The sequence below is a fragment of the Notolabrus celidotus genome, chromosome 4 (assembly GCF_009762535.1).
Source record: "Notolabrus celidotus isolate fNotCel1 chromosome 4, fNotCel1.pri, whole genome shotgun sequence".
Lineage (NCBI taxonomy): Eukaryota > Metazoa > Chordata > Actinopteri > Labriformes > Labridae > Notolabrus > Notolabrus celidotus.
In genome coordinates this window covers 38,669,015-38,693,489 of record NC_048275.1, presented here as the reverse complement: position 1 = coordinate 38,693,489, position 24,475 = coordinate 38,669,015, and the positions used below count along the sequence as shown (strand labels likewise).

The 24,475-nt window shown below is 40.8% G+C and overlaps 1 protein-coding gene and 2 long non-coding RNA genes across 3 annotated transcripts; 1 reads left to right on the top strand and 2 right to left on the bottom strand.

Moving 5' to 3' along the window:
- The first annotated feature begins 3,114 nt into the window (after positions 1-3,114).
- LOC117811253 (ovarian cancer G-protein coupled receptor 1-like) lies at positions 3,115-19,048 on the top strand. The gene is made up of 4 exons (XM_034681424.1): positions 3,115-3,220; positions 10,292-10,469; positions 17,658-17,833; positions 17,938-19,048. Exons 2-4 carry the CDS (start codon positions 10,305-10,307, stop codon positions 18,455-18,457), a joined length of 861 nt encoding a protein of 286 aa, XP_034537315.1. The 5' UTR covers positions 3,115-3,220; positions 10,292-10,304; the 3' UTR covers positions 18,458-19,048.
- On the bottom strand, positions 11,171-13,960 carry LOC117811269. The gene is made up of 2 exons (XR_004630967.1): positions 13,710-13,960; positions 11,171-11,254 (listed from the first exon to the last, which is right to left on the bottom strand). It is a non-coding gene; the product is annotated as an uncharacterized LOC117811269 (long non-coding RNA).
- LOC117811265 lies at positions 11,879-12,843 on the bottom strand. The gene is made up of 3 exons (XR_004630963.1): positions 12,736-12,843; positions 12,474-12,651; positions 11,879-12,390 (listed from the first exon to the last, which is right to left on the bottom strand). It is a non-coding gene; the product is annotated as an uncharacterized LOC117811265 (long non-coding RNA).
- Positions 19,049-24,475: the final 5,427 nt, after the last annotated feature.

The following is a 24,475-nucleotide window of genomic DNA, read 5'->3' as shown; positions in this document are numbered from 1 at the left end:
TCTACAGCAACATTAAAGGAGCTGCAGGGATTTCTGACTAGTACTGTCTGTGTACTACATGTGACAACATCTCTCCTATTCTTCATATGTTTCTGCTATGGGAAGACTTTTCTTAAGAAGAAAAACATCCAAGCCTGGCAACATGTTTCAAAAACACACATGAAGTCTCCCAAAAGCATCAAATCTTTTATGGTCTGATGAAACCAAGGTTGAACTTTTTGGCCATAATTCCAAAAGATATGTTTGTCATAAAAACAACACTGCACATCACATAAAGAACACCAGGGCCTGTTTTTCTTCAGCTGGAACCAGGGCCAAAGTCAAGGTGGAGGGAAGTATGAACAGTTAAAAACACCAGTCAGTTTAACACAAAACCTCCAGACCGTTAGAAAGATGAAGATGAAGAGGAATTTCACCTTTCAACACGACAACAAACCAAAGCATACATCCAAATCAACAAAATCATGGCTTCACCAGAAGAAGATTCAAGTTTTGGAATGGCCCAGCCAGAGTCCAGACCTGAATCCAGTTAAATATATGTGGGGTGGTCTGAGGAGGGCTGATGATTTTGGAGCTTTTTTGTAAAGAGGAATGGGAAAATATCACCACGTCAAGATGTGCCATGATAATAGAGACCTACAAAAAAATGAAACAGAGTGCTGTAATAAAATCAAAAGGTGCTTAAACAAAGTAATAGTTAAAGGGTGTGTACACTTATGCAACCACATTATTTTAGCTTTTTATTTTTTATTCCTACTCCTAAAAGATTTTAATTTTGTTTTCAGTTGAATTCTTCATGTTATAGGTCACATTAAAGGTGGAAAAAGTTCTGACATGATTTATCTTAGTCTCAATTTTTTACATCACAAAACCTGGCACTTTAACAGGGGGGTGTAGACTTTCGCTATCCACTGTAAGTGGCAATTCTCCCCTGACATCCTACAAAACATAAAAAGATGTGGAACAGTAAGACGTAAAAGTAAAAGAAATACATAAAAGAGGTTAGAGACAGGAAGACAGAACATCAGAAGAAGAACAAACAGATAAATAGATCAGGAGCATTAAAAAGAATCAATGACAGAGAGATTAAACAAAACTAATGAATACTAAATGACTTTAATTAAAAAGGTAGAATCACACAAAGTCATTGGAATGAAGGTGAGTTTTAATAAGTGACTCAAAAGATGTCACAGTTCCTGCACACCTGTTCCCCACTGGAAGGTCGTTTTGGTGTAGAGGGTCCCTGATGGCCCCATAGTCTGTATAATAAACAGACCTAGTCTCAGTGACATCACCAATCTGTTCCTAAAGCCCTGTTCTGAAGCCGATCATGCTGTGGAGTTAGTGTGAGGTAAAAAGGCGGGCCTTTAGCTTCCTGGCTAACAGCTACAGTGTTCCCGACTGTTAATTAAGTCAGCTGTGCCTCTAATTATGGAAAACAAATCATCTCAAGATATATACAGTATATCATCGAAAAATTCTGAGTTATAAAACGGTTCACCCCGTACAGTGTGTGCCGACAGAGAAATGAACTGTTCAGACCTGAACCGTCTTTTAAACCAGGCTGTAAACATGTTTATTTCTGCTGTAAAGACCGGCTCTTTGAATGGGTGTGTATGTGGTTTCTGGTTCTTTGGGGCCAGCGTCACAAGTGGACACTCGAGGAACTGCAGTTTTTAGACTTTCTGTTCATTTCTCACGGCCGGAGGTTGCCACTTGGATGGCACAAGCAGAAATTCCTCTAGATTCAAGTCTTGACTTTTGAACTATTAGAAGAGCTCCATCCGAGGATCTAAGGCAGCAAGATGGCTCATAAAGGTTCTGCATTTCTAGACTTTAGACTCGAGGCAAAACCAGACAAGCTTTTAAAGTGATCAGTTAAACCTCAAAATCAATTCTAAAACGGACAGAGAGCCAGTGGAGAGATGCAAGTGTAACCCAGGTACAATGGGTCCCTCTGGAATAGTTCTTGTTGTCCAACTGATCCAAACATTCCCACACTCTGTGCCTCTCCTGTCGTATAATCAACTCCTCCGTCATAACCCCAGACAACCAATAGCATTCAGGCTTTCCAGCATCTGTCCCGCCCACTTCATGTTGTGCAGCACCATCCTCTGCTAGAGGAGCTAGAAAAACTTTCTCAAGCCCCTTCAGGAGCTGAGATTATATCTGAGATTATATCTGACTGGAAAAGCTAACAAGTGTTTCAATCTCCAAGGGAACATGAAGTAAAAGGTCCACTCAAAGACACTTCAGTGGATGGCAATACAGAACAGATTAAAACCCTGCCAAGCCTGACCAGTGACTTTCCTTCTTTCTTTGTGCCTCCTGCCACAGTGACGCATCCACTCACCCTTTCAGGCTACATGTTCAACCCACCTGAGGTTCAGAAGGTAGTGGAAGAGCACACTGTCAAGACAGATAATGCTGTGTCCCATATCCATGGTTCATCCCATCTCAGGGCGTTCTTCTTTGACCTGTGGGTTGTTGGTAACCAGTTGTCTCAAGGCACTTCAGTCGACTTCCAGTTGTGTTGCACAATGAGACTGGGCATGATGTAGTAATACCCACAAAGACTGTGCTGGTTGAACTGAGTGCAAAACAAAGTGTCAAGAACCAGCAGTCTGTGACTCAACCATCAGAACCCCCTACTAAAGCTTCCCTTCACACTTGTCCCTGACAGCAATCCCCTCACCTATTTCCTGACAACTGCAAAACTGGAGGCCAACAGATACCGATGGTTATCTCCCCTGTCCACCAAGGAGTGGACGGAGCAGGAGGACAGGATTATTTGATGCCTGTTTAAAACAGGGTCTATAATTTCACTTTTTCAGAATTCAACTTTAAGAAGCCAAAGTGTTCTGAAGTTACAGCCGGCACCTCTTATACAAACCCCTGCCTTCAGCTTTCAGTGGAACACACACTTTAAAAGGATGTAATATATATTAACTAATAAAGTACATTTCCTGGGTTGTCTCTTTGTAGGAGGAGATGAAACTCATGTGACAAAAGGCCTCTGCTTTACTTACTACATGGTTTGTGCTTGTGATGCAATCTCTTTCTCAAAAAACACATTATCATATCTGAATCATTTTGTTGACTTCCTTAGAAGTGACTAGAGATAAATTGAGGAACCTGGTGGACGTAATATCTTAAAGTGATCACTGTAGACGGTGAAGAAGCAGAGAAACATCAGACACAGAGCAGGGACTTCATTCAGGTAAGATCTGGACTCTTTAGAATCCTTCAGTAGTCAACAGAGTTAATATTGTGATCTTTTCAGAAACGTCAGTGAAAGAATGAGAAGAGGAACAAAAAGGCATGAAAATGAATGTTACAGTAATGACATTTGTAATGCTTCTATCTTCTAGTTTTATTTGGGATGATGTCCAGTGTGTGATTGTAAAGACAAAAAGTAAAGAATATATATCTATTTGCATATAAGCTCTGTATACCTAGAATGTTGTTCATAGCCTTTGACATATTCCTCTCCTCATTATTCATTTTCACATCGTCTGTTCTGTATGTTTGGCCCCAACATGAAACTAATGAGGGGGAATTATGGGATGTTTTAATGGAGGAACATGCAGAAGCAGCTGGTTTGAGGTGTGAGTCTGATACAAACGATCTGTGTAGTTAAAAAGTTCAGTGAGGTATGGTGGTCATTTTAAATATAAAAAGATGGTGATGAATATTCCATCTCTCCTGGAGAGAGGACCAGCCAACCTTATTGTACAGAACACACTGATGTGTGTTATAGGGGTCACCTGTTTTAAATCTTAATGCAGAGTGATGAATGGAGTCGAGGCGTTTGAGGGTTGAGGAAGATGTGTTTCAACAGATTATTTCCCCGTAGTCCAAGACTGACATGAAAACAGCCTCCACAGCCCTCTTCCTCTCAGAGTCTGTCTGAAAGAGTACTGATGTGAATATTAAATGTGAGGTTTTTATCAATGCATAGATATTTAGATTCTGTGACTCTCTCAGTTCTGAATCCTGTTCTTGTAACTATACTTACATCATTCTGCTCTATTGTTCTGGCTCTGGGGAAAAGCATCACTTTTATTTTGTCACATTAAGTACCAGCTTTAAGTCATTCAGTGTATCTTAAATTAATTTTGTAAATGACTGACTGTGAGTTAAACAGAATCAGCAAAACAATACAGTGCAGTGTCATCAGCATATAGAAGAAGAAACAACAATGTTAATATAAATATTAAATAAAACTGGACCTAAAATCAAGCCTTGTGGAACTCCCTCTTTGACTGCTGAAAAATCAGAAAAATGGCTCCCAAGTTGAACAGATTGTTTTCTATCTGAAAGATATCTGTTCAACCAATTTTATGTATTAAAATCAAAACCAATGCTATTATAGCCTCTGCAGTAGCAACTGATGGTCTACCGTATCACATGCTTTGATGAGTCAATAAACTCAAAACTCTGGGATTCAGTGCACACATCAGGCCTGATGAAAATCTGACATCTCATGGTTCCACACACTACTTCTGCAAGAACGGCTCCATATCAACCCCAGAAATCTTCAAAGATTCACCCAGAGTTGATTTCATGCATGAACACCGGGAGGAATATGTATCAAGTTAAGACCCTGAAAAAAGTGTATTACTGTCATGATGACGTCCAAACAGGAAGTCCACCACTCTAAGTTGAAAGTCTGATCTTGTCATGTTAAGGGCAATTTATAGGGTTCATATTTGAGCAAACTTGTGAGGGGTTTTGTCCAATCAACTCCAAATTCAGTCAGTGTATCTACACTCTGAAATATTAAAAGTTATCAAATGTTTTTGCGTACGTCAAAGTTTGTGTCCCTGGCAGCGCGGTCTGGACATGAAACAGGAAGTTATTGCAAATCCTTCTTACAGTGTTCCATCTGCTCCAAATTACATAAACATGATCAGAGTCCACCCCTGAACACAACTATATGCAGATTTCCAACTGCAGTCATAGCGCCACCCTGTGGGAATACAGAGTACTGACTATTACACACAGATCTACTAAGATCCCAAATAACGAGCCCTAATTTGCGTGTGCAAATAATAATTTTGCACGCACTACTTCTGGGCGTGTTGCGGGTGATCTACTAAGACTGCGTGCGCAAATGATAACAAGTGCAAAAGTGGTGCGGACCTCCCTTTAATGAGTATTTTGCGTGTGCTATCGGCTGTCACCATGGAGAGTTTGAGAGAACAGAGTGGCCTTAAATGATAAATGAAGTTTGAAGACATGGAGTTGGAGATCTTTGTGGAGGAGGGAAATAAACACATCGGTGAACTCCAGCAAAGACATCTCAGCGTTAGAAACACGATTTAGGAGGCCATCTGTGAAAAGGTGAATGATGTGAGAAAAAAACAGAAGATCTGCTGATGAAATAAACACATCTACTCTACTCCAAAATGCAGTCAGCGTTTTGATGGAGTTTAGAGAACAATTTTCATTAATATTTGACAGTTTGTGTCAAACATGACGCAAACCAGAAATATATATGCAGACGAGAAAAAAAAAAAAGAAAAAAAAAAAAAAAAGGAGTTCACCGAGAGCGCTTTAACCTCCCTCAAAACCCTTGTTTCATCAACCCCTCTGGAGATTATGAGCTGGAGCCCTCTCTGGAGGAGGATCTGCTGTCCCTGAATGAGATCCAGGAGGCTCCTTCTGGACTTGAGTGGCTTCTCCCTGAGCTGGTCTCCCTCCATCTGGCCTTCTCAGAGGATGACAGCGAGTCTTCGGCTCAGGCTGACTGGCTGGCTCTCTGCTCTAAGCTTGACCTCTATTTGTTCCGCTTTTACCTCTTCGTTCTGGTCCTTTATGCCAGCACTCTGGTGCTGCTGTGGGCCAGTTGGAGCTTTTCCTGAACAAATTAATGAAGACATAATGGGATTTTTTTTATTTAGATTTTTATGAAGTGTGAACACATATCTATGAGAAAATAAGACTGCAGAATGAATATTGTAGATAAACATGTCACTTATAATTAGTCATATGTAATATCCTCTCCTCAAATGTTTAAAGAAGTTAAACAAGTATAATAAGAGCACACTTTGAACTGGATGCTAATGCTGTTAATCAATGCTTTTAAAGGAGACACCATAACCTGACTTATATGAGGTTTTCATTAGCCGTGGTGACTCTACACTTATCACTGTTTTCTCACATCGTAGTATTTTTTATGTCATTGAAAAAGTGAAATTTGGCATGAAGGAAAAGCCTTCAGTACATCAGACAGGTGGAAGCAAACTAAGTTAATTGAGATCATGCTTATACCTATTTTCAACCAACCCAGTATTGTCTCATATACTGTAACTCCCTGAGCAGTGAATGGACAAGTGGTCTGGCAATACTTTGTTAATAACATTAGTTTATATATGGTAATGCATTTAACAAAGCAAATAAAACTTGGGCTTGGGTTAGTACCAAAATGAAAAAAAAATAAAAAGAGAGCAATTTGATGAGGCTAAGTCTGCCACTCTTGCTCTAACTACTCAATTGGGAAGTCAATCGCAGTTTTGAAACAACCAGGGCCAGACAACTTAGGCGTCACTCTGATGAAGACAGTCGCCTCACTGATGCAGAGAGCAACTTTCGGGTGAACGTTTTTAATGCCTGATATCATCATCCAGCAACTGTCCCATAGATTCACCAGCTTAAATGGAACTGTGAACATGTTTGAGGCAATTCACCCCAACACACTGCTGCAAGTACGAGATGAGGAGTTACACCAAGCTGCCTGGCGGCTTAGTGAGCACTACAGTTGGGACATCGCCCTCAGCTTCCCTGGCCAGCTGCTTTCTTTTAGAACCTCTTTCAGGGACCAGATACCACAGCAAAAGTCTGTTGCGGATCTGGCAAAAATACTCATTGTCAACCACCCAGCAGTAACTTATGCATTCCGTAAGGTTTGCACCGCCCTGTCCCTGCTTTTATTTTTTACTCTTCCCGTCAACATTGCACCTTCTGAGCGCTCATTCTCCAAGTTAAAACTAACTAAGAACCCCTTGATGAGCACGATGGGACAGGAGAGACTGTGTGGACATGTCATGTTATCTATTGAGAATGACAGAGCAAAGAAAATGGACATACAGTGCATCATGGACAAGTCCGCGGAGCTTAAGGCTCCTTCAAATAGTAGTGAGGAGGCCGAGTAATTCATATTGATTTTTTGTTTGTATGTGAAGATGTGGGCCGCTGTGCCAGTTTGACTAAACTTTATATCTGTTGATACAGTGACCTACTGTGCTCTCATTGTATGAAAAAGTTAAAGTGGGTGTTAGAATGATGCGGTCACTATCCGTGGTGCTGAACTGCTTTGAATTTGTGTTGTTTTATTTATTTATTTGCGTTGTTCTCTTGGTTTGTTAGACTTCATGTCCGTTTGATTGACTTGAAAATTACATAACTGTGTGTAAAAACTGTAGTAATGCTTGTAAGCCCCGCTGTTACAGGGCATGTTGTAAAGATATGATGAGCTTTACAGTGACCACAGCCATGTGTGCGTAACACTGTGCCAGTTTGCACCTGCCTTTCAAACGTGCTAAATATAGACGCAAAAACACCGCCCGCTATCTGCTTCAGGTTTGATAAATCACATTGCGTGTGTTAATGATTACATTTGTATCTCCTCCTCCCAGTATTTTGCACGTTCTGATGATCTACATGTATTCTGCATATTCATGAAGGCAAACACGCTAAATGGATAGCGAGTGCTATTTTGCTCATTTGAAAGACGCAATCCTCGGTGCACCCGCTTAGTAAATCTGCTTTGCGCACGCTATCAAGTTTGCACGTGTTTTTATACACGCAAACCTTTAGTAGATCGGGCCCACAGTGTCTGATCTAACAGGGTTGATGTCGGTCCCAGCCTCAACTCATCTACATACACACTGTGGTCATAGTCATACCCCTGCCTATTGGAAGCAGACAAGATAAACCCCCATATACAGGTTTTATCTTTCAATCTTAACTGTTTGATTCATGTTCTGTCATGAACATTCACAACATGAACACAGGTGATAACTCAGTCATGGCCCACCTGCTGTTTAAAGCCAGTGTTAGACTGTTCTCTGTGCTAACATTTACACAAGCTGATAGTCTGGACCTGAACAGCTCTACATATACATTCAGTTCAGTCAGACAACTCACGTTTACTTAATAAGTTTATTGCAGCATACAGTATTGTGTTTGGCGTGTGGGCTCCGAATTTCATTACTCCTCGTAGATTATTTAAATGCAGACATTAGGAGCAATGAGAGAGGACTAACCCCCCCGGAGCCCGCAGGTGGAAGCCGGGGAGGAGGTGGGGACAAACTTCACACAGCACTGAGCAGAACAGCAGGAGCACTGCAAGCAGAGGCAGAGACAGGAGGCTTGCCGTTTAAATAGACCGCCGAATGAGGATGTTGAGATCAGCTGATGGAGAGGTGGTGACGTGTCAGTATGATGAGCGCGGCTCGAGTTGTCTGCCTGAACTAGCTTGCAGGCGGCGCTCCATTAGTGACAGCACCACCCTCTGGTGATAAGTCACAGCTGCTGCACAACCAACAGCTGCTGCACACCAAATTTTGAAGAGGTAAACTAAAAGCTTGTTGTGTTTGTGTACAGTACTATGCAGCATGAATATTAAAAAGTTGGATCGGACCAGTGTTATAGTAGAGTCACCAAATCCAAGTCCGAGTCGAGTCCTGAGTCCTCTGTGTTCAAGTCCGAGTCGAGTCCAAGTCACCAGAGAAAAATCTGAGTCCGAGTCGAGTCCTCATTATTTGAGTCCGAGTCCAAGTCGAGTCCTCACCGGTAATATCATATATTACAAGGAGGGCAGCTGTTTGAATCCAAACTATTGACTGTTAGACTGGCTGTGTGGACCTGGACTGGCTGTGTGGACCTGGACTGGTTGTGTGGACCTGGACTGGCTGTGTGGACCTGGACTGGCTGTGTGGGACCTTTTGGATGTGTAGGATACACATTTCTTTCATTAACATTAGTGTTAAGATAAGAGAGTCCTTTACTCGTCCCTCAACGGGGAAATTCAAGTGTCACAGTAACAAAGTAGACAGTGCAAAAAATATGAAGCAAACAAGAGCCTATAAAATATCAATTATTAAAAAAGTATCTCTCTGTGAGACACCGTGGGTGAAGAAGTCTGTCACTGAACGAGCTACTTAGTGTTGTTATGGTCTCCTGGAGGGGGTGTGACGTGTTGTCCATCAGAGAAGATAGCTTTGCTATCATCCTCCTGTCAGCCACCACCTCCACAGGGTCCAGTGGGCAGCCCAGGACAGAGCTGGCCTTCTTCACCAGTCTGTTCAGCTTCTTCTTGTCAGCAGCAGAGATGCTGCTTCCCCAGCAGACCACTCCAAAGAAGATGGCTGATGCCACCACAGAGTCAAAAGACCTGAGTCTCCTGAGCAGAAAGAGTCTGCTTTGTCTCTTCTTGTACAGCACATTTGAGTTGTCTGACCAGTCCAGTTTAATGTTGGAACTATTTCCATCATTTTATGTCATAAATATGAATTACTCTAATATATTCATAATCATTTTACTTGATGTCATTTATTTGGTGTTGTTTATATTAAGGGCAATGTTATGTGCATTATTATTATTTTATTTTAGTAAGCATTTTGATAGTCTGATGGTTTTTACCTGGCTCATTGGCCGGTTTGATTTTCTGTTTTGATTTTAGTAAATTGACGAGGTCTAACTGCCACTGCAGTGAGATTCTAATGAAATACAGCCAGTGTGTCTGGAGATTCATTTATGAATGAAGTCACAGCTCTGTATGCCGTGCGTAAATCCAAGTCATCGGTGCCCGAGTCCAATTCAAGTCACGAGTCCTGCAAAACGTGACTCGAGTCCGAGTCCTGGACTCGAGTACTACAACACTGGATCGGACTAAAAGAGGAATCATCCAGAAAAAGAAACTTGACTTGTCTCAGTGTGAAAAATGTAAGCTGTATATTCTTAGCTCCATGTGGGATTCAAACCCCAGACTCCACCTTTATAGCCCGTGTTATTTGGAACCTTTTAAACCTCCTTTTGTATTTTTTTCAAATATTGAAGACAAATAATATTTCTAAAGAAAACATTTTGTAAAGTGAAAAAGGAAAGCCTTGGCCAGCAGAACCTTTGAAGTTTAAAGTCCATGAAACTATTCACACTGATCTCAAACTTTTGAATAAACTGAGCACGTTAGATGAAATGCTGTGTTTAGTGACGACCATGTTATTCATGTTACTGCACTCTGCTTTTTACTAACTGTTATTTTTCCTGATCTCTATAACTTTAGATTACACTGAAGAATGGAAGCAGGCTTCAATAACACCACCTACAACACAGACTACTACGATGACACAGGACTTCAGGATGACGGACATATGAATTTCATATATTATGTTGTGACATGCATAATCATCAGTATCAGCCTTCCTCTGGTGCTCGTGACCATCTATGCTCTTCTCTCTCTGGTATGTACTTTGTGACTTTATTTACTGTCTGTGTCATGTTTCTGTGGAACTGTGTGCTTGTCTGTAGAGGATCTGGATCTGGGTTTGGTGCTAGCTTTAATATCAGCCCAAAGACGATGTGAGTTTATACACATGCAGAATGCTTCTGCTTATGTTACAGGTCCCAGTCTGAGGTCCCATAAACAGATAAGGTTCCTGTGTTAAACAGGAGAAAGGATGAGACAGGCAGCCATGCTTCTGTACAGTGCAGCTTTGCTCGGTAGAATTTCTTCGTACATTCACAGTAAAGGAGGTTCTGTTAACTTTCTGTTTGCTACTGTCTGCATTTAACAGCACCACATACATTACATTACAAATAAACAAGATCCTCAGACATTGAATTTCAACAGTATCTCATACTTTACTTTTCAAAATAAAGGTTTTCCCTTCCTCAGTGTGACTCTGTTTCTACAGTCTTCAACTGTCAAAGTTAGTCTTCAGCTCTTAAACTGATATTTTATACAATTGTAGTTTTAACTACTTGATATTAAATATTAAAATCATATGTTCTCAATGTTAATGAAAATAAACTAACATGCTGCTACCTTTAAACATTTAAGTACATGAGCTGAAGGCTGACAACTGTCATTTCTTAAAGTTCTTAACCTATTGTTATGGCTGGCTCGAATGCCGAACATAGTAAGGGACACAACACAAAAGGGTTAAGTTAGTTAATTGTATTTTATTGTAAACCAAACAGAAATTAACCTGAAAACTGGAAACAAACCACTGAGGTGCTGCTGCTGCTGAGAGAGGGGAGAGAGAGTGAATGTTAACTGAGGACCTGCCCAAATAGACTTCAGCTGATTGCCCCCACACAGGTGATCACCACAGGAAGCTGCAGACACAAAACATGACAGAACCCTGACGTAACACTATATACATTTAGAACTAAGTATTACACCAAAACACAATATATACACAACCTGAAATGAACTGGGGCCTGTTGCATGAAACTAGGATAAGGGATTAAGCCGGGATATGTTGCTTATCCTGGCTCAACTTATCCGTGATCCGGTTGCATGAAAGTAGGATAGGAGGAAGCAGGATATTTTATGACATTAGTTACCATGGAGATTTATTCTTTGGAGCTAGCCTGCTCCAGACCAGGCTAAGTTCCAGGATCTATTTAATCTCATCCCTTATCTCAGTCAGCAGTCACCACAAATGGAAACTAATAGTTATTCTGCTGTCCACTACACATTATCACATTCAACTAGACCCACAGTCATTATTTAAACATTTGCGATCATTGATTTTTAATCATTGTAGATAAATGATGATTTTAGATGTTGCAAATTGCAATTAGATAATTTAGTTTCCCCACACGCGATATATAAAATACACATCCCATATAAATACACAGAGAGTGACATGATCTTCCTTTATTGAATAAGGATATATAAAAGCAGGTAAACCATCAGCTCCTTTCAAAACTGAAGCCACACAGTGACTCTACAAGATAGAAAGCATGGAATCAAAAGCATACAACAAAATAATGCATACACAATCAGTCTGTATATAATGTCTGCACACTGAAATAAATGCAGGCCAAATCCATACACAACAAATGAACAGACAAATTAATACATGCAGTAGCCTCCCTACAAGCTTGTATACACAATATACAGTGCAATTATAAGAGGTCAAATTAATTCAAATTTGAATATATATATGTCTCTGCCACTGCAGGCCATATATAACTGAAATTTAAAGCATGTTAACTAAAGTAATTCAACACATATTGGTCCCTGACCAGCCGACCACTGTCGTCATCAGGGAACACGGCAGGCCTACAGTGTACTCACTGGATCATCATCATCATCATCATCATCTTCATCTGGCATTGGTGGCTCCAGCAAGGAGATAGTGCTGCCAGAAACTGCAAGGCAAACCAAAGTCAGATAGTCAAAATGGATTAGATATGAACGTGCTTACATCACATGTAAAGATGGAAGAAGGTACCTTGTATGAAGCGGTTAGCCTCTTGGGAGGGACATGCATTTGTTTCTGTCCCCCCCAAGGATCCCCTCCAAAACTGGCCTGCCTTTATTTTGTGATAAGGCCATGTCTTCGGCTGGGGTGAGGGCGGTGGGAGGTGACCCACCACCCGTTCTTTGTATTTGGCCTCTCTTTTTGACGGCTAAAACAGTACATCATTTGTGGGAGCAGGCACCTTCTGGGTACAATGTACACTTGTGTAAGTATTAGTCAGGGGGGCACTTACCATTCTGCAAGATGTTCTTGTATTTGACTTTTACTTGCTGCCAAGTTCTTTTTGGCCCAGTCATGTTTAAGCCACACACACACACACACACACACACACACACACACACACACACACACACACACACACATATATAAAGAAAGAAAGTTTCTATCTTGTCCTGTAAGTAAGTATATACATATATGTACACACACACACTTGCAGGATAAGATAGGAGAAACTTTATTTCTCCCAAGGGGAAATTAAATCAGAGAGTTATACATTCTGATGAAGTTACATTTACACAATTTCAAACACATATGCATCGATTCCACAACAATTTTAATTTAGTGATTATCAAGAGTGTAAGTGTGTACATGTGCACTACTTATGCATTCAGGCGATCTGCAATGGTTTCCCAAGCTTTTTGGTGCTGTTTAATTATTGATGCTGTGTTGCCTTTCTTTCTGATTTGATCTTTCACCTCTTCATATGCTTCCATGAGGATCTCCTCTTCTGACGGTGAAAAGTATGCCGCACGCGTTGCCATGGTGAATCAGTGAATCTGCGATCGATATCTGGGGTCTATTTAAGGAAGCCGCGTACGCGCACTTAGCCAGGATTGGTTTCCCCTGGCTTGATGAATCCGTGTCTGCTCATCCTGGCTTGGTCTTTGTGCAACCGACTGAGCCTGGACGCTCTTGTTTTGGATTGGGTGAACTCGGCTCAGTCATTTATCCCGGATATCTTAATCCTACTTTCATGCAGCAGGCCCCTGGAGCCCAAAAAGAAACCAGACTCTTGTTTTGAAATCAACCAAAGTAAAGACATTAGTTCGTTGGCACCATTACGGTTCAGACACAACACAGAGTAAAAATGAAGTCTCTGCTCATCGGCCGAATAATACAAATCAATAACTTTTCAACATCAGTATATCTTCTGTTCTGTTAAACAACATTTTCATACATTGACACATGTTTACAATGCTTACAAACCTGTGTTAAACAGGAGAAAGGATGAGACAGGCAGCCATGCTTCTGTACAGTGAAGCTTCGCTCGGTAGAATGAGGAAGGAGCCAGAGTCCGCTATCAAAGAGAGTCCCTAGGGAGAAGCACAGCGCCACACTGCCCCCTACTGGCAAGGTGCACACTCTGTATATAAGTGACACTTTGCAGTCAAACAACGAATATTAACCAGCCGTTATGGCTTATATTATTACACTGTTCTTGTAACAGGAATATGATTACCAAAATAAAACATTACAAATATCATAAAATGTGACGGTGCATTTTCTGAACATCACACTTACACTGTAGAGGAAGAAACAGCAAAACACACTAAACTTGGTCAGTAAGTTTGATTAAAAAAGGTCAAAGGAGTGTTCAATTCTGTCAGCGTTCATGGTCGTCAGAGGATGAAGCCAACCTACTTTTTTATTTCATGACTTTTGGGCAAAGAATAAGTAAAACATAGTCTATTCCATCAGTTCTCAACATTTGTGTTTTAAAAACTAGAATAAAAACTATGGAGAAGTGTTACACTTTGTGAGTATTCATGGTCTCCAGAGGCTGACTTTCCCTCACCATTACAGATACTCTTAAATTAACCAGAGATGGACTTTTTGTGAAATGTCTGAAGTGTCTATAGATATATATAGTTAGTTCAGTGTAATACATAGTTCACATAAAACATAATTCACTAGTGAAAAATCATCTTCTCCATTAGTTTCAGGATAGTCCCTGAAATGTGTGTAAAGTTATAGAGGTACAGCTTCTGAATGCAAATGTAACCGGCTGATTAGCGCTCATGCCCCACAGCTGGGTGGGAACCAATCACCTGCGGTTACCTGGTTGTTTGCGGGGATAAAATTGAGTGACGGAGCTCCCTTCAGTCTCTGCAGAGCTCCGGGGGTGCATCTCAAAGCTCTAAACTGCAGTCTCCTCGCTCCTCGCTCCTCGCTCCTCGCTCCTCGCTCCTTGCTCCTCGCTCGAACCGGAAGTAGTTACTGACGCGCCATTTTAACTTACGTCCCAAAGCTCTAAACGCTGCTGGAGGAGAGAGGAGAGAGGAGAGAGGAGAGAGGAGACTGATCCGAGGAGGGATAATCGAGGAAACACGAGAGCAGACTTTGCGGAAGTCTTTTCTCTGACAGACACGCCCCCTTATCGAATATCACTCACCGATTGGACGCTGCAGCGGCTCGGACCTAACCGAAACTTAACATCAGCTGAGTTTAATAACAGAGAAAAGACAGACCTTAAAACAGTCACTAAGGGTGCCCTGAAACAGACCTTATAACAGTCACTAAGGGTGCCCTGAAACAGACCTTAAAACAGTCACTAAGGGTGCCCTGAAACAGACCTTAAAACAGTCACTAAGGGTGCCCTGAAACAGACCTTATAACAGTCACTAAGGGTGCCCTGAAACAGACCTTAAAACAGTCACTAAGGGTGCCCTGAAACAGACCTTAAAACAGTCACTAAGGGTGCCCTGAAACAGACCTTAAAACAGTCACTAAGGGTGTCCTGACACAGACCTTAAAACAGTCATTAAGGGTGCCCTGAAACAGACCTTAAAACAGTCACTAAGGGTGCCCTGAAACAGACCTTAAAACAGTCACTAAGGGTGCCCTGAAACAGACCTTAAAACAGTCACTAAGGGTGCCCTGAAACAGACCTTAAAACAGTCATTAAGGGTGCCCTGAAACAGATCATAAACACACGTTGGTTTCTAAACAGTCTGTATTTGATGACCTGAGATTAAAAAGTGTTTGAGGTGAGTTTAAACACAAAATACTGATCGCAAAATCATAAATTCAATATAACAGAGGATGGATTATGTTATATCTGTTTGTTTTTGTCAGATTCACTGTCTAATGAAATAGAGTAATAGAGTCTAACATCATAGATAGAATATATATTAATGATCAGTTATTTCTCCTGTTAGTTTCCCTGTTTGTTCTCGTTTTCTTCATGAAGAGAAGTCTGACAGTAAAGTTTGTCCGTTAGTAAAAACACTTGTTATATTTCCTGTCAGGTTAATAAAGTTTCATATGAGGCTGATCATTAATGAGCACAGGGTTTGAAAAGAGTTGCATGATTTCTATTTTCCCTTAAAGTAATAAATAATTTAATAATGAGGCATTTTACTGATGAATCGATCCGTGATGCTTCAGGACAGAATAAACAGAGAGCTGATTCTCTTCATGTGCAGGTGTGTGTTAAACAGGTGTGTGTTAAACAGGTGTGTGTTAAACAGGTGTGTGTTAAACATGTAAACACAGAGACAGAGCTCTGTTACTGTTTATATTGATCAGAGTTATTACAGTGAACATGTGTGAAGACACAAACAGCTGTTCAAGCCGTCATCACAAACCGACGTCGCTTCACGTGACGCTCCGGAGGAGAGGACGTCTCATTTCTCTAAATACAAATCTCCTCTCTCCTCTCTCCTCTCGTTTCATTTCCTCACATCTCTGGTGGGCGGGACTAAGACGCGAGGAAGAGACGCGAGGAAGAGACGCGAGGATGGACGTTTAGAGCTTTGAGATGCACCCCAGGTTGAGAGCAGGACGGTGTTCCTTTCGGGTTGGCGGGTCGTTGTGTGCCAGCAACGCATATAGTACGCGGTACGAGCGTGGGGTAGTGACGTGATAGGGTCGCGGACGGCCGAGATTGCCACTTTTTCCTTGTCTTTTTTTGTGTCTTTTTGTCTCCTTTTGCCTTGAGTTACAGACTCTACTCAGTAACAGTGTGATTTAAAGACTCTACTCAGTAACAGTGTGATTTAAAGACTCTACTCAGTAACAGTGTGATTTAAAGACTCTGCTCAGTAACAGTGTGATTTAAAGACTCTGTTCAGTAACAGTGTGATTTAAAGACTCTGCTCAGTAACAGTGTGATTTAAAGACTCTACTCAGTAACAGTGTGATTTAAAGACTCTGCTCAGTAACAGTGTGATTTAAAGATTCTGCTCAGTAACAGTGTGATTTAAAGATTCTGCTCAGTAACAGTGTGATTTAAAGACTCTGCTCAGTAACAGTGTGATTTAAAGATTCTGCTCAGTAACAGTGTGATTTAAAGACTCTGCTCAGTAACAGTGTGATTTAAAGACTCTACTCAGTAACAGTGTGATTTAAAGACTCTGCTCAGTAACAGTGTGATTTAAAGATTCTGCTCAGTAACAGTGTGATTTAAAGACTCTGCTCAGTAACAGTGTGATTTAAAGACTCTGCTCAGGAACAGTGTGATTTAAAGACTCTGCTCAGTAACAGTGTTGAAGTATCCTCGTCCAGGCTGTGTAAGCAGCCGTGGCTGTAGCTACAGTTTACTGTCAGGCTTTTTCATGTTCTTTGCATCGTCTAATGTATTAACTAGATGTGTGTTATTGTAGTGATTGTGCCATGTTTATAGGCCTGATTCAGATAACCTGGCTGCAGTTAGCGGTGTCTTTCTAACACTGATTTCTAGTATGTCTGTTCATGGTTAAAGTAATAATAATTATGTTGTTTTAAAACTATTTTGTCGGCCAATTAAAATAAAGATTGTGTATATATTTTTCTAAACCATGCCTTTGTATTCATTTGTGGACTAACCTGTGTATTGTTAAAGGGGAAACCCTCTGTTAAAGGGGCGGTAACTAAAAATAAGTATACTGGTAAAACTCTTTGGGTGAAAGTCCCAAGGTGGCGTTGTTGGTATTTTATCTTCTAAACCCAGAAATCCCTTTCCAGCCCTAGCTTGGTTACATAAACATGACACAACCCACACTTCAGCCTTGTGCTCCTGTTTGACTGGGTCAGAGTGCCTCCCCATGAGAGCATGAAACACAGGTCAAAGTCTGAATACAGTGAAATGCCAGGATGTCATGAGAGTCATAGTTTGATGAATCATGGCTGTTACTGCAGAGAGTGATGTTTACTTCTACCTCTATTCTTCTGCAGGTACGCCAGGGTCAAGTTGCTCCAATATACGTCATCAACCTTCTCATTTCAGACATCATTCAGCTCTGCTGCATGATCGCATTTGTGTCAGATCATGAGACTCTTATGACTGATGATGTCTACAGCTGTGGTCTACTGTCGAGTGTTGGCTTCATGGTGTGCATCTCACTGGAAAGGTAAGGTCTGTTTAAAGCCGTGTGTAGTGCTACAGTGTCTGATAATCATGTTTCTGAATGTTCCTGCACCTCCTCAAAGACAGTGTGTCCCTCTGGTTTTGCAGGTACCTGGTCATCGTCCACCCACTGTGGTACCGATTCAAACGAACCATCAAGATCTCTGTGGCGGTCTGTGCCGTGGTCTGGGCCTTCCCAGTTTGTTTCCTTATTGTGTTTCCCTTGGTTACTGATACAGTAACAATAATACTCTCCATTATCCTCATCATCCCCTTCCCACTGTTCATCTTCTTCCTGGTCAGGACCCTCAGAGCCCTCTCTTCTTCAGTCTCGGTCCGCTCTGATGAGAAACGACGAATAGTTGGAACTTTGGTGGTGGTGCTGCTCATTTACACGCTGCTGTTCCTACCCACCATCATTAGGTTCCTGTTACAGGCGACTGGCTTTTACTCTTCAATGTTTTTCTACACGTCCAGTATAATTGTTAGACTGAGTCCTCTGGCAGACATGCTCCTGTATATCTTCATCAGAAAGCAGATCATGGGCAACTGTCTGGCCTCTGTGTGTTGTTGCATAAAGGAGAGCAATGATCCCACCACATCAGCAGTGACTGTTGACGACATTTAGACAGAAAGCTTTAAGGAGGCAGAGAGAGAGAAGAGAAAACAGAGCAAATGTACTCTAGAATCATAGTATATCCAAAATGTACATCCATGTCTATCCAAAACCTTTAGCGTGTGCATGAAGAAGGACCATGTTTGTCATGTTGTTAATCATCTTTGAAAGCATGAAAACTAGCTACACACACTTGTGGATCTTTAATAAGTATATCTTTTACTTCTGCAGCAACCAGAACTTAGCTTCATGACTCCTCCCACTCCAGGAGTCGGTTAACAGACGCAGTGATACAGCTGCTAGGCAATTCTGATTACTACTGATAGTTAGCAGAAGAAAAGCGCTAGGCTAACGTAACTTTCCATCTCTATCCAATTCAACCTGAGAAGGCATTTGACAGAGTAGAGTGAGGCTTTCTGATAAAGGTTTGGGAAAACCTGGTTTGGGGCAGAATTGATCAAATGGGTTAAAGTGGTCTACACAGGGCCGAGAGCATCAGTGCTCACCAACGGACAAACGTCCCCCTTTCTTCAACTCATACGCTTCCATCTTCAAATGTTCTTCATGGCACAGAAATAAATCACATGATGAATTATGTGTAAATGTGTGTTTTCTTTCAAGTGCAGACACAAAAGTGAAATAAATCCAGTAACCTCTACAAAACTACACATGGACTGTGCAGAGGCTACTTGTAGAAAGCTAAAGCTAAGTATATATAATTTTTTTTTTTCAAATTTTATTTACCTCTTCTATTTTCATTCATGACTTATTGTTGTTATTATTTCTACTCCAACTATGTTTGTTGCTGTCATTATATCATTAGAATCAGAACGATTTTGCTCCATCTGTACCATCATTTATTTCACTTCACTCTTTCTGTTCCCTTCTGATGCCCTCCATCTCACCCTCTGTTGAAAAGATAAAAAAAACTTTTTGAAATCAGGAAATATGTGATAGACAGTGTGGTTGATGGACAGTTTGGGTCCTGACTAGGGTTGCAAAATTCCAGGAATTTTCAAAGTTGGAAACTTTCCATGGGAATTAACAGGAATAAATGGGAATAAAGCAGGAATTAACTAAATTGAAGGTTGGCTCTTAATAGTGAACTTAAATATCGTTGGGGGAAATATATTTGAGCATAATCCTGACTAAAACAACCAGATTTCATGCAAGTACAGTTGAATATCTATGCTATTCCTCAATCACATGCACATAGCACACTGCTTACTGCAGGGCTATTGAGACCACGCCCCCTACATGCACTGTGCATTCCTCCATCACATGCACAGATGATTTCTAGAATCCTGCAGAGGCTAGTCTTGAGAAGCTTGAGGGAAGATGCTTTTTTATTTGCATGTTGAATGGGACTTTGTTGGAGGAAGAGCGGCTCTTTTCATTTAACATTTTGAAAGGGACTTTGTTGGGATTGTATTTTAGTTAAGTTTTGAATGGGTTGGATCAGGGGGATGAGTAATATTTAACTCAACATTCATGTTTTTGTTCTTCAATGAAAGAATTTAACACTTGATAAAGTTCTACTTACAAATAAATCTGTTTTAATTGTATTATTTTGGATGGATGTCTGCTTATAACAACACACATATTTATTCTTGGATATGATACCTATCCATTTGCAAAATTCCCTAGCTTAACTTCCCATGGAAATTTACCCCCTCGGGCAAGCCCCCTCCCATTGGGTCTGGGGGCTGTCCGGGATGTTTGAGAGTCTGTCAGGAGGTGGCCCAATCAGGAACCCAACAAATCAGGGGGAAAAAGACAAAACATATTATCAGAATTATTATTATTATTATTATTGTAATTATTTAGTACTTGGTTATAGTACTCTTATTTTTTAAACTTTTTTATTGTTACTATTAATAGTATTATAAGTATTGTATTTTTTTTTTATTTGCTCAATTTCTTGCTGGCCCACTGAACTATTTCCCCTTTTTTTATTTACTATTATTATTATTATTATTATTATTATTATTATCAAAGCTGCTGTGAGGAACTTCTGGTGTGTATCGATTCTGGCGCCCCCTTGTGGACAAAGTGATACCTCTTATCTCTTCTCCTGCAAATACAAAATTAATGTCTTCAGACAATAACCTCATCCTGTTGTCTTTTACCATTTATCTTCATCACACAATGTGATTGTTTGCCATGAAAACAGCCAAAAAAAGGGTGTCTCTAGAGCGAGATGTCAATCATCTGTTCTGACACCTACCCCCTCAGAACAGTTTCAGGCATTAAAAATGACAACAGAGGAGGTATCGGTGTTGTTGTGGATGGTCTTGTTTGCTTTAGAGGGTCATGATGATGCATCAGTATCAGTTTCAGTCTGTTTCTCAGCCAGTTAAAAACTCCTCATAGTGCCTTTAATATTATTATTTTATATTCCTTTTTTATTTCATTTGTATGTGATGTTGGTAATGTTAATTATAGTAATTATTATTACTATTCATGAGGATTTTTATTATTATTTGTAGTAGCAGTAGTATCTGTATACCTTTTTTTCTTAATTCTATTTTTCTTTCTTTTTATTAATTTATTACTATTATTATTATTTTATCATTATTATTATCATTAGAATAATAACAATAATTATTATTATTATTTTATCATTATTATTATCATTATAATAATAATAACAATTATTATTATTATTATTATTATTATTATTATTATTATTATTATTATTATCATTAGAATAATAACAATAATAATAAGTATTATTATTATTATTGTTGTTGTTGTTATTATCATTAGAATAATAATAATAATTATTATTATTATTTTATCATTATTATTATCATTAGAATAATAATAATAATGATAATAATAATAAAAAATAATAATAATAATTATTATTATTATTACTATTATTATTATTGTTGTTGTTGTTGTTATCATCATTATGATGAATTGATTAATCTATTTTTATTTAATGTTTGTTCTCTATTAATCATTGATGTAACTCACCCCACTCCCCCAGATTTGTTTCCATTACTTTCTCCCACCCAGTCTATCTCAAACTACTGTCCTATTTGCTACAATGACAGACAGACAGACAGACAGACAGACAGACAGACAGACAGACAGACAGACAGACAGACAGACAGACAGACAGACAGACAGATACACAGACAGACAGACAGACAGACACACACACACACACACACACACAGCTTTCTAACTTCCTTAGTATGCTTATTATTACAGTACCTTGTTTGTTCCTGCTTGTCACTGTTTTGTCTCTGAAATGTTCACTTGTTGTCCTGTCTTCCTCTTTGTTTTGTACGGTATTGTCATGTTCCTCACACTTCTTGTATTGTTATGCAACACTTAAATAATACAAAATAAAAAAAGATTTCATCTCAAACAGCAAAACAGATCAACTTGCTCTTTCTGAGCCCATTTTCCTTTTCAAACTTGACAACTATCTTAGCACTTTCGAACCCGTCATGTCTCACATAAAGTAACGTCTAGCCTAGCAAGCTTCCCCTCAAGACCCTCTCTGCATCACCAAAACTGGCACAGTAGAAACACGCTTCAGGTTCCACCACCACCTCCGCCAAGTTCTCACAAAAACAGGCATCTCCCCTGAGCTTTCTTCAGGTCACTCTTTTCAATCGGAGCCACATCCAGGCAAGGGATCCCTGACCATACAATTAAAACTCTTGGTTGTTGGTCTTCCCAAGCCTACCAGGGTTACATCTACCATAAAGACACAAAAAGGCCCCATAACAGATTAGTCCATGGAGGTTCACTTGGGGGTTGCTGAACCAGAGGGGCGTCAAGACTATCCCCATCCTGAGTCTCGACACCTCATTCCCGACTCTTCAGATACCTCGACCCTTACTCATCCCTCCCTACCTCCATCCTTTATCTTCTTTAAATGAAACTCTTTAAACTGTAACATCATGTGGTTTATTTTTGGAATGTTCAATGACATGGTGTTGTTAAGTATTTCGGTGGGTCCTGTTACAAACATAATTATACTGTACAAGGGCGTGGTCTTGTTAGTGAAGCTCTAAATCAAAGAAGTCAAACATATTTCAGCTCTACAGCACTCTGACAAGTGAACTACAGTGAAGAAGTCAAAGGTCAGTCTTGAGCGCCCTCAGGTGGTCACAGAGGGAGACCGCAACCAAAACACTCTAACTGTAGAAAAGGCCCCAGAGTAATGTTAAATCCTGTTTGGTTTCAGTTCTGTTTAAGTTATGCTTTCACTTTCAATGTGGGAGGGGCTTCCCCAGCTAGTGTTTGACTGTGAGTGAGTGAGGCCATGCGGTGATGAGAGCTGGTGCAGTGACAGACAAGTGACAAGAAGCTGGATGTGCATGAATGAAAGAGTGAGTATTAATCTAAAGGATAATTGTAATAAGAGAGTTGATTTAATTTGATGTTGCACTGTGAACTGTTATTGAGCCACCGTTCGGAGTGTAGATGTTCACCATGTGCTCATTGTGTAGATTTGCAGACTGTCTTGCTAAGCTAAGCTATAGTATAAAGAAGTGTGTTTATTGCTTTACCTATTTAAGACATATTTGTTGTCCCTTTTTCTTTGTAGAAAACCACACACCCACACATACGAACACGAAGTAAAACCCAAATCAACCAACTTCCAACTCTCTGTGTTTTTCGTGCTCTCGAGCATTTGGCCTTAAGTGGTGTTCTGGCCGACACCCCTGTGTGAACCTGGTAATACTACACAAACTAGTGTCCAGACGGAGTTATCAACATTTTCTCCACTGCACTAACATTATTGATGTTCTTGTGGAACTGTGCGAGAGGTTGGAGCCTCCCTCATTTCTTCTGGAAGTGTGAAGCTACGGAGCAGAAGAGCTGAACCCCCTGAGGCTGTGAAAGTTATTATGCTCTGTACTGAACTGTGCCAATCCATAAGATAAGAGATTCCTTTACTCGTCCCACAACGGGGAAATTCAAGTGTTACACTAACAGACAAAGTGGGCCTTTTTTCTGATTGTGTCTATGTGGGAGGTCCACCTCAGGTCCCGGGAAATAGTGGATCCCAGGAACCTGAAAGAGTCCACAGTGGACACTGCTGTTCAGGATGGTGAGGGGGGCCTTCTCCTGAAGTCCACTGTCATCTCTACCGTCTTGTCCAGCTCCAGATGGTTCTGACTACACCAGAGAGCCAGCTGTTCCACCTCCTGTCTGTAAGCAGACTCGTCTCCGTCCTGGATGAGACCGATGACGGTGGTGTCGTCTGCAAACTTCAGGAGTTTCACCGAGGGGTCTCCTGAGGTGCAGTCATTGGTGTAGAGGGAGAAGAGCAGTGGGGAGAGAACACATCCCTGTGGGGAGCCAGTGCTGATGGTCCGGGTGCTGGATTTGATGCTCCCCAGCCTCACCTGCTGTCTCCTGTCCGTCAGGAAGTTGGTGATCCACTGACAGATGGAGGCCGGCACTGTGAGCTGGGTGAGTTTCTGGTGCAGGATGTCTGGTATGATGGTGTTGAACGCAGAGCTGAAGTCCACAAACAGGATCCTAGCGTAGGTCCTGGGGGAGTCCAGGTGATGCAGGATGTAGTTCAGACCCATGTTGACTGCATCCTCCACCGACCTGTTTGCCCGGTAGGCAAACTGCAGGGGGTCCAGCAGGGGGCCTGTGATGTCCTTCAGGTGGCTCAACACTAGTCTCTCGAAGGACTTCATGACCACAGACGTCAGGGCGACAGGCCTGTAGTCATTGAGTCCTGTGATGGTGGGTTTCTTTGGAACTGGGATGATGGTGGAGCTTTTGAAGCATGAGGGCACTTCACACAGCTCCAGTGATGTGTTGAAGATCTTTGTGAAGATCTTTGTGAACTAATTCATGTTAATTTCATTTCCTATAGTGAATCACAGTATGAGGGATGTTAAGTGTTGATAGTGCTCCTGGTTTCATTTATTAGTTGCAAATGATCAGTTCATCAAAAAATGACTGTGTGGATAAACCCTTTTAAGCAGGAGCACTGCCTCTCTTCAAACTCTTCACCACACTGACCTTTTCTTTCTGTTACAG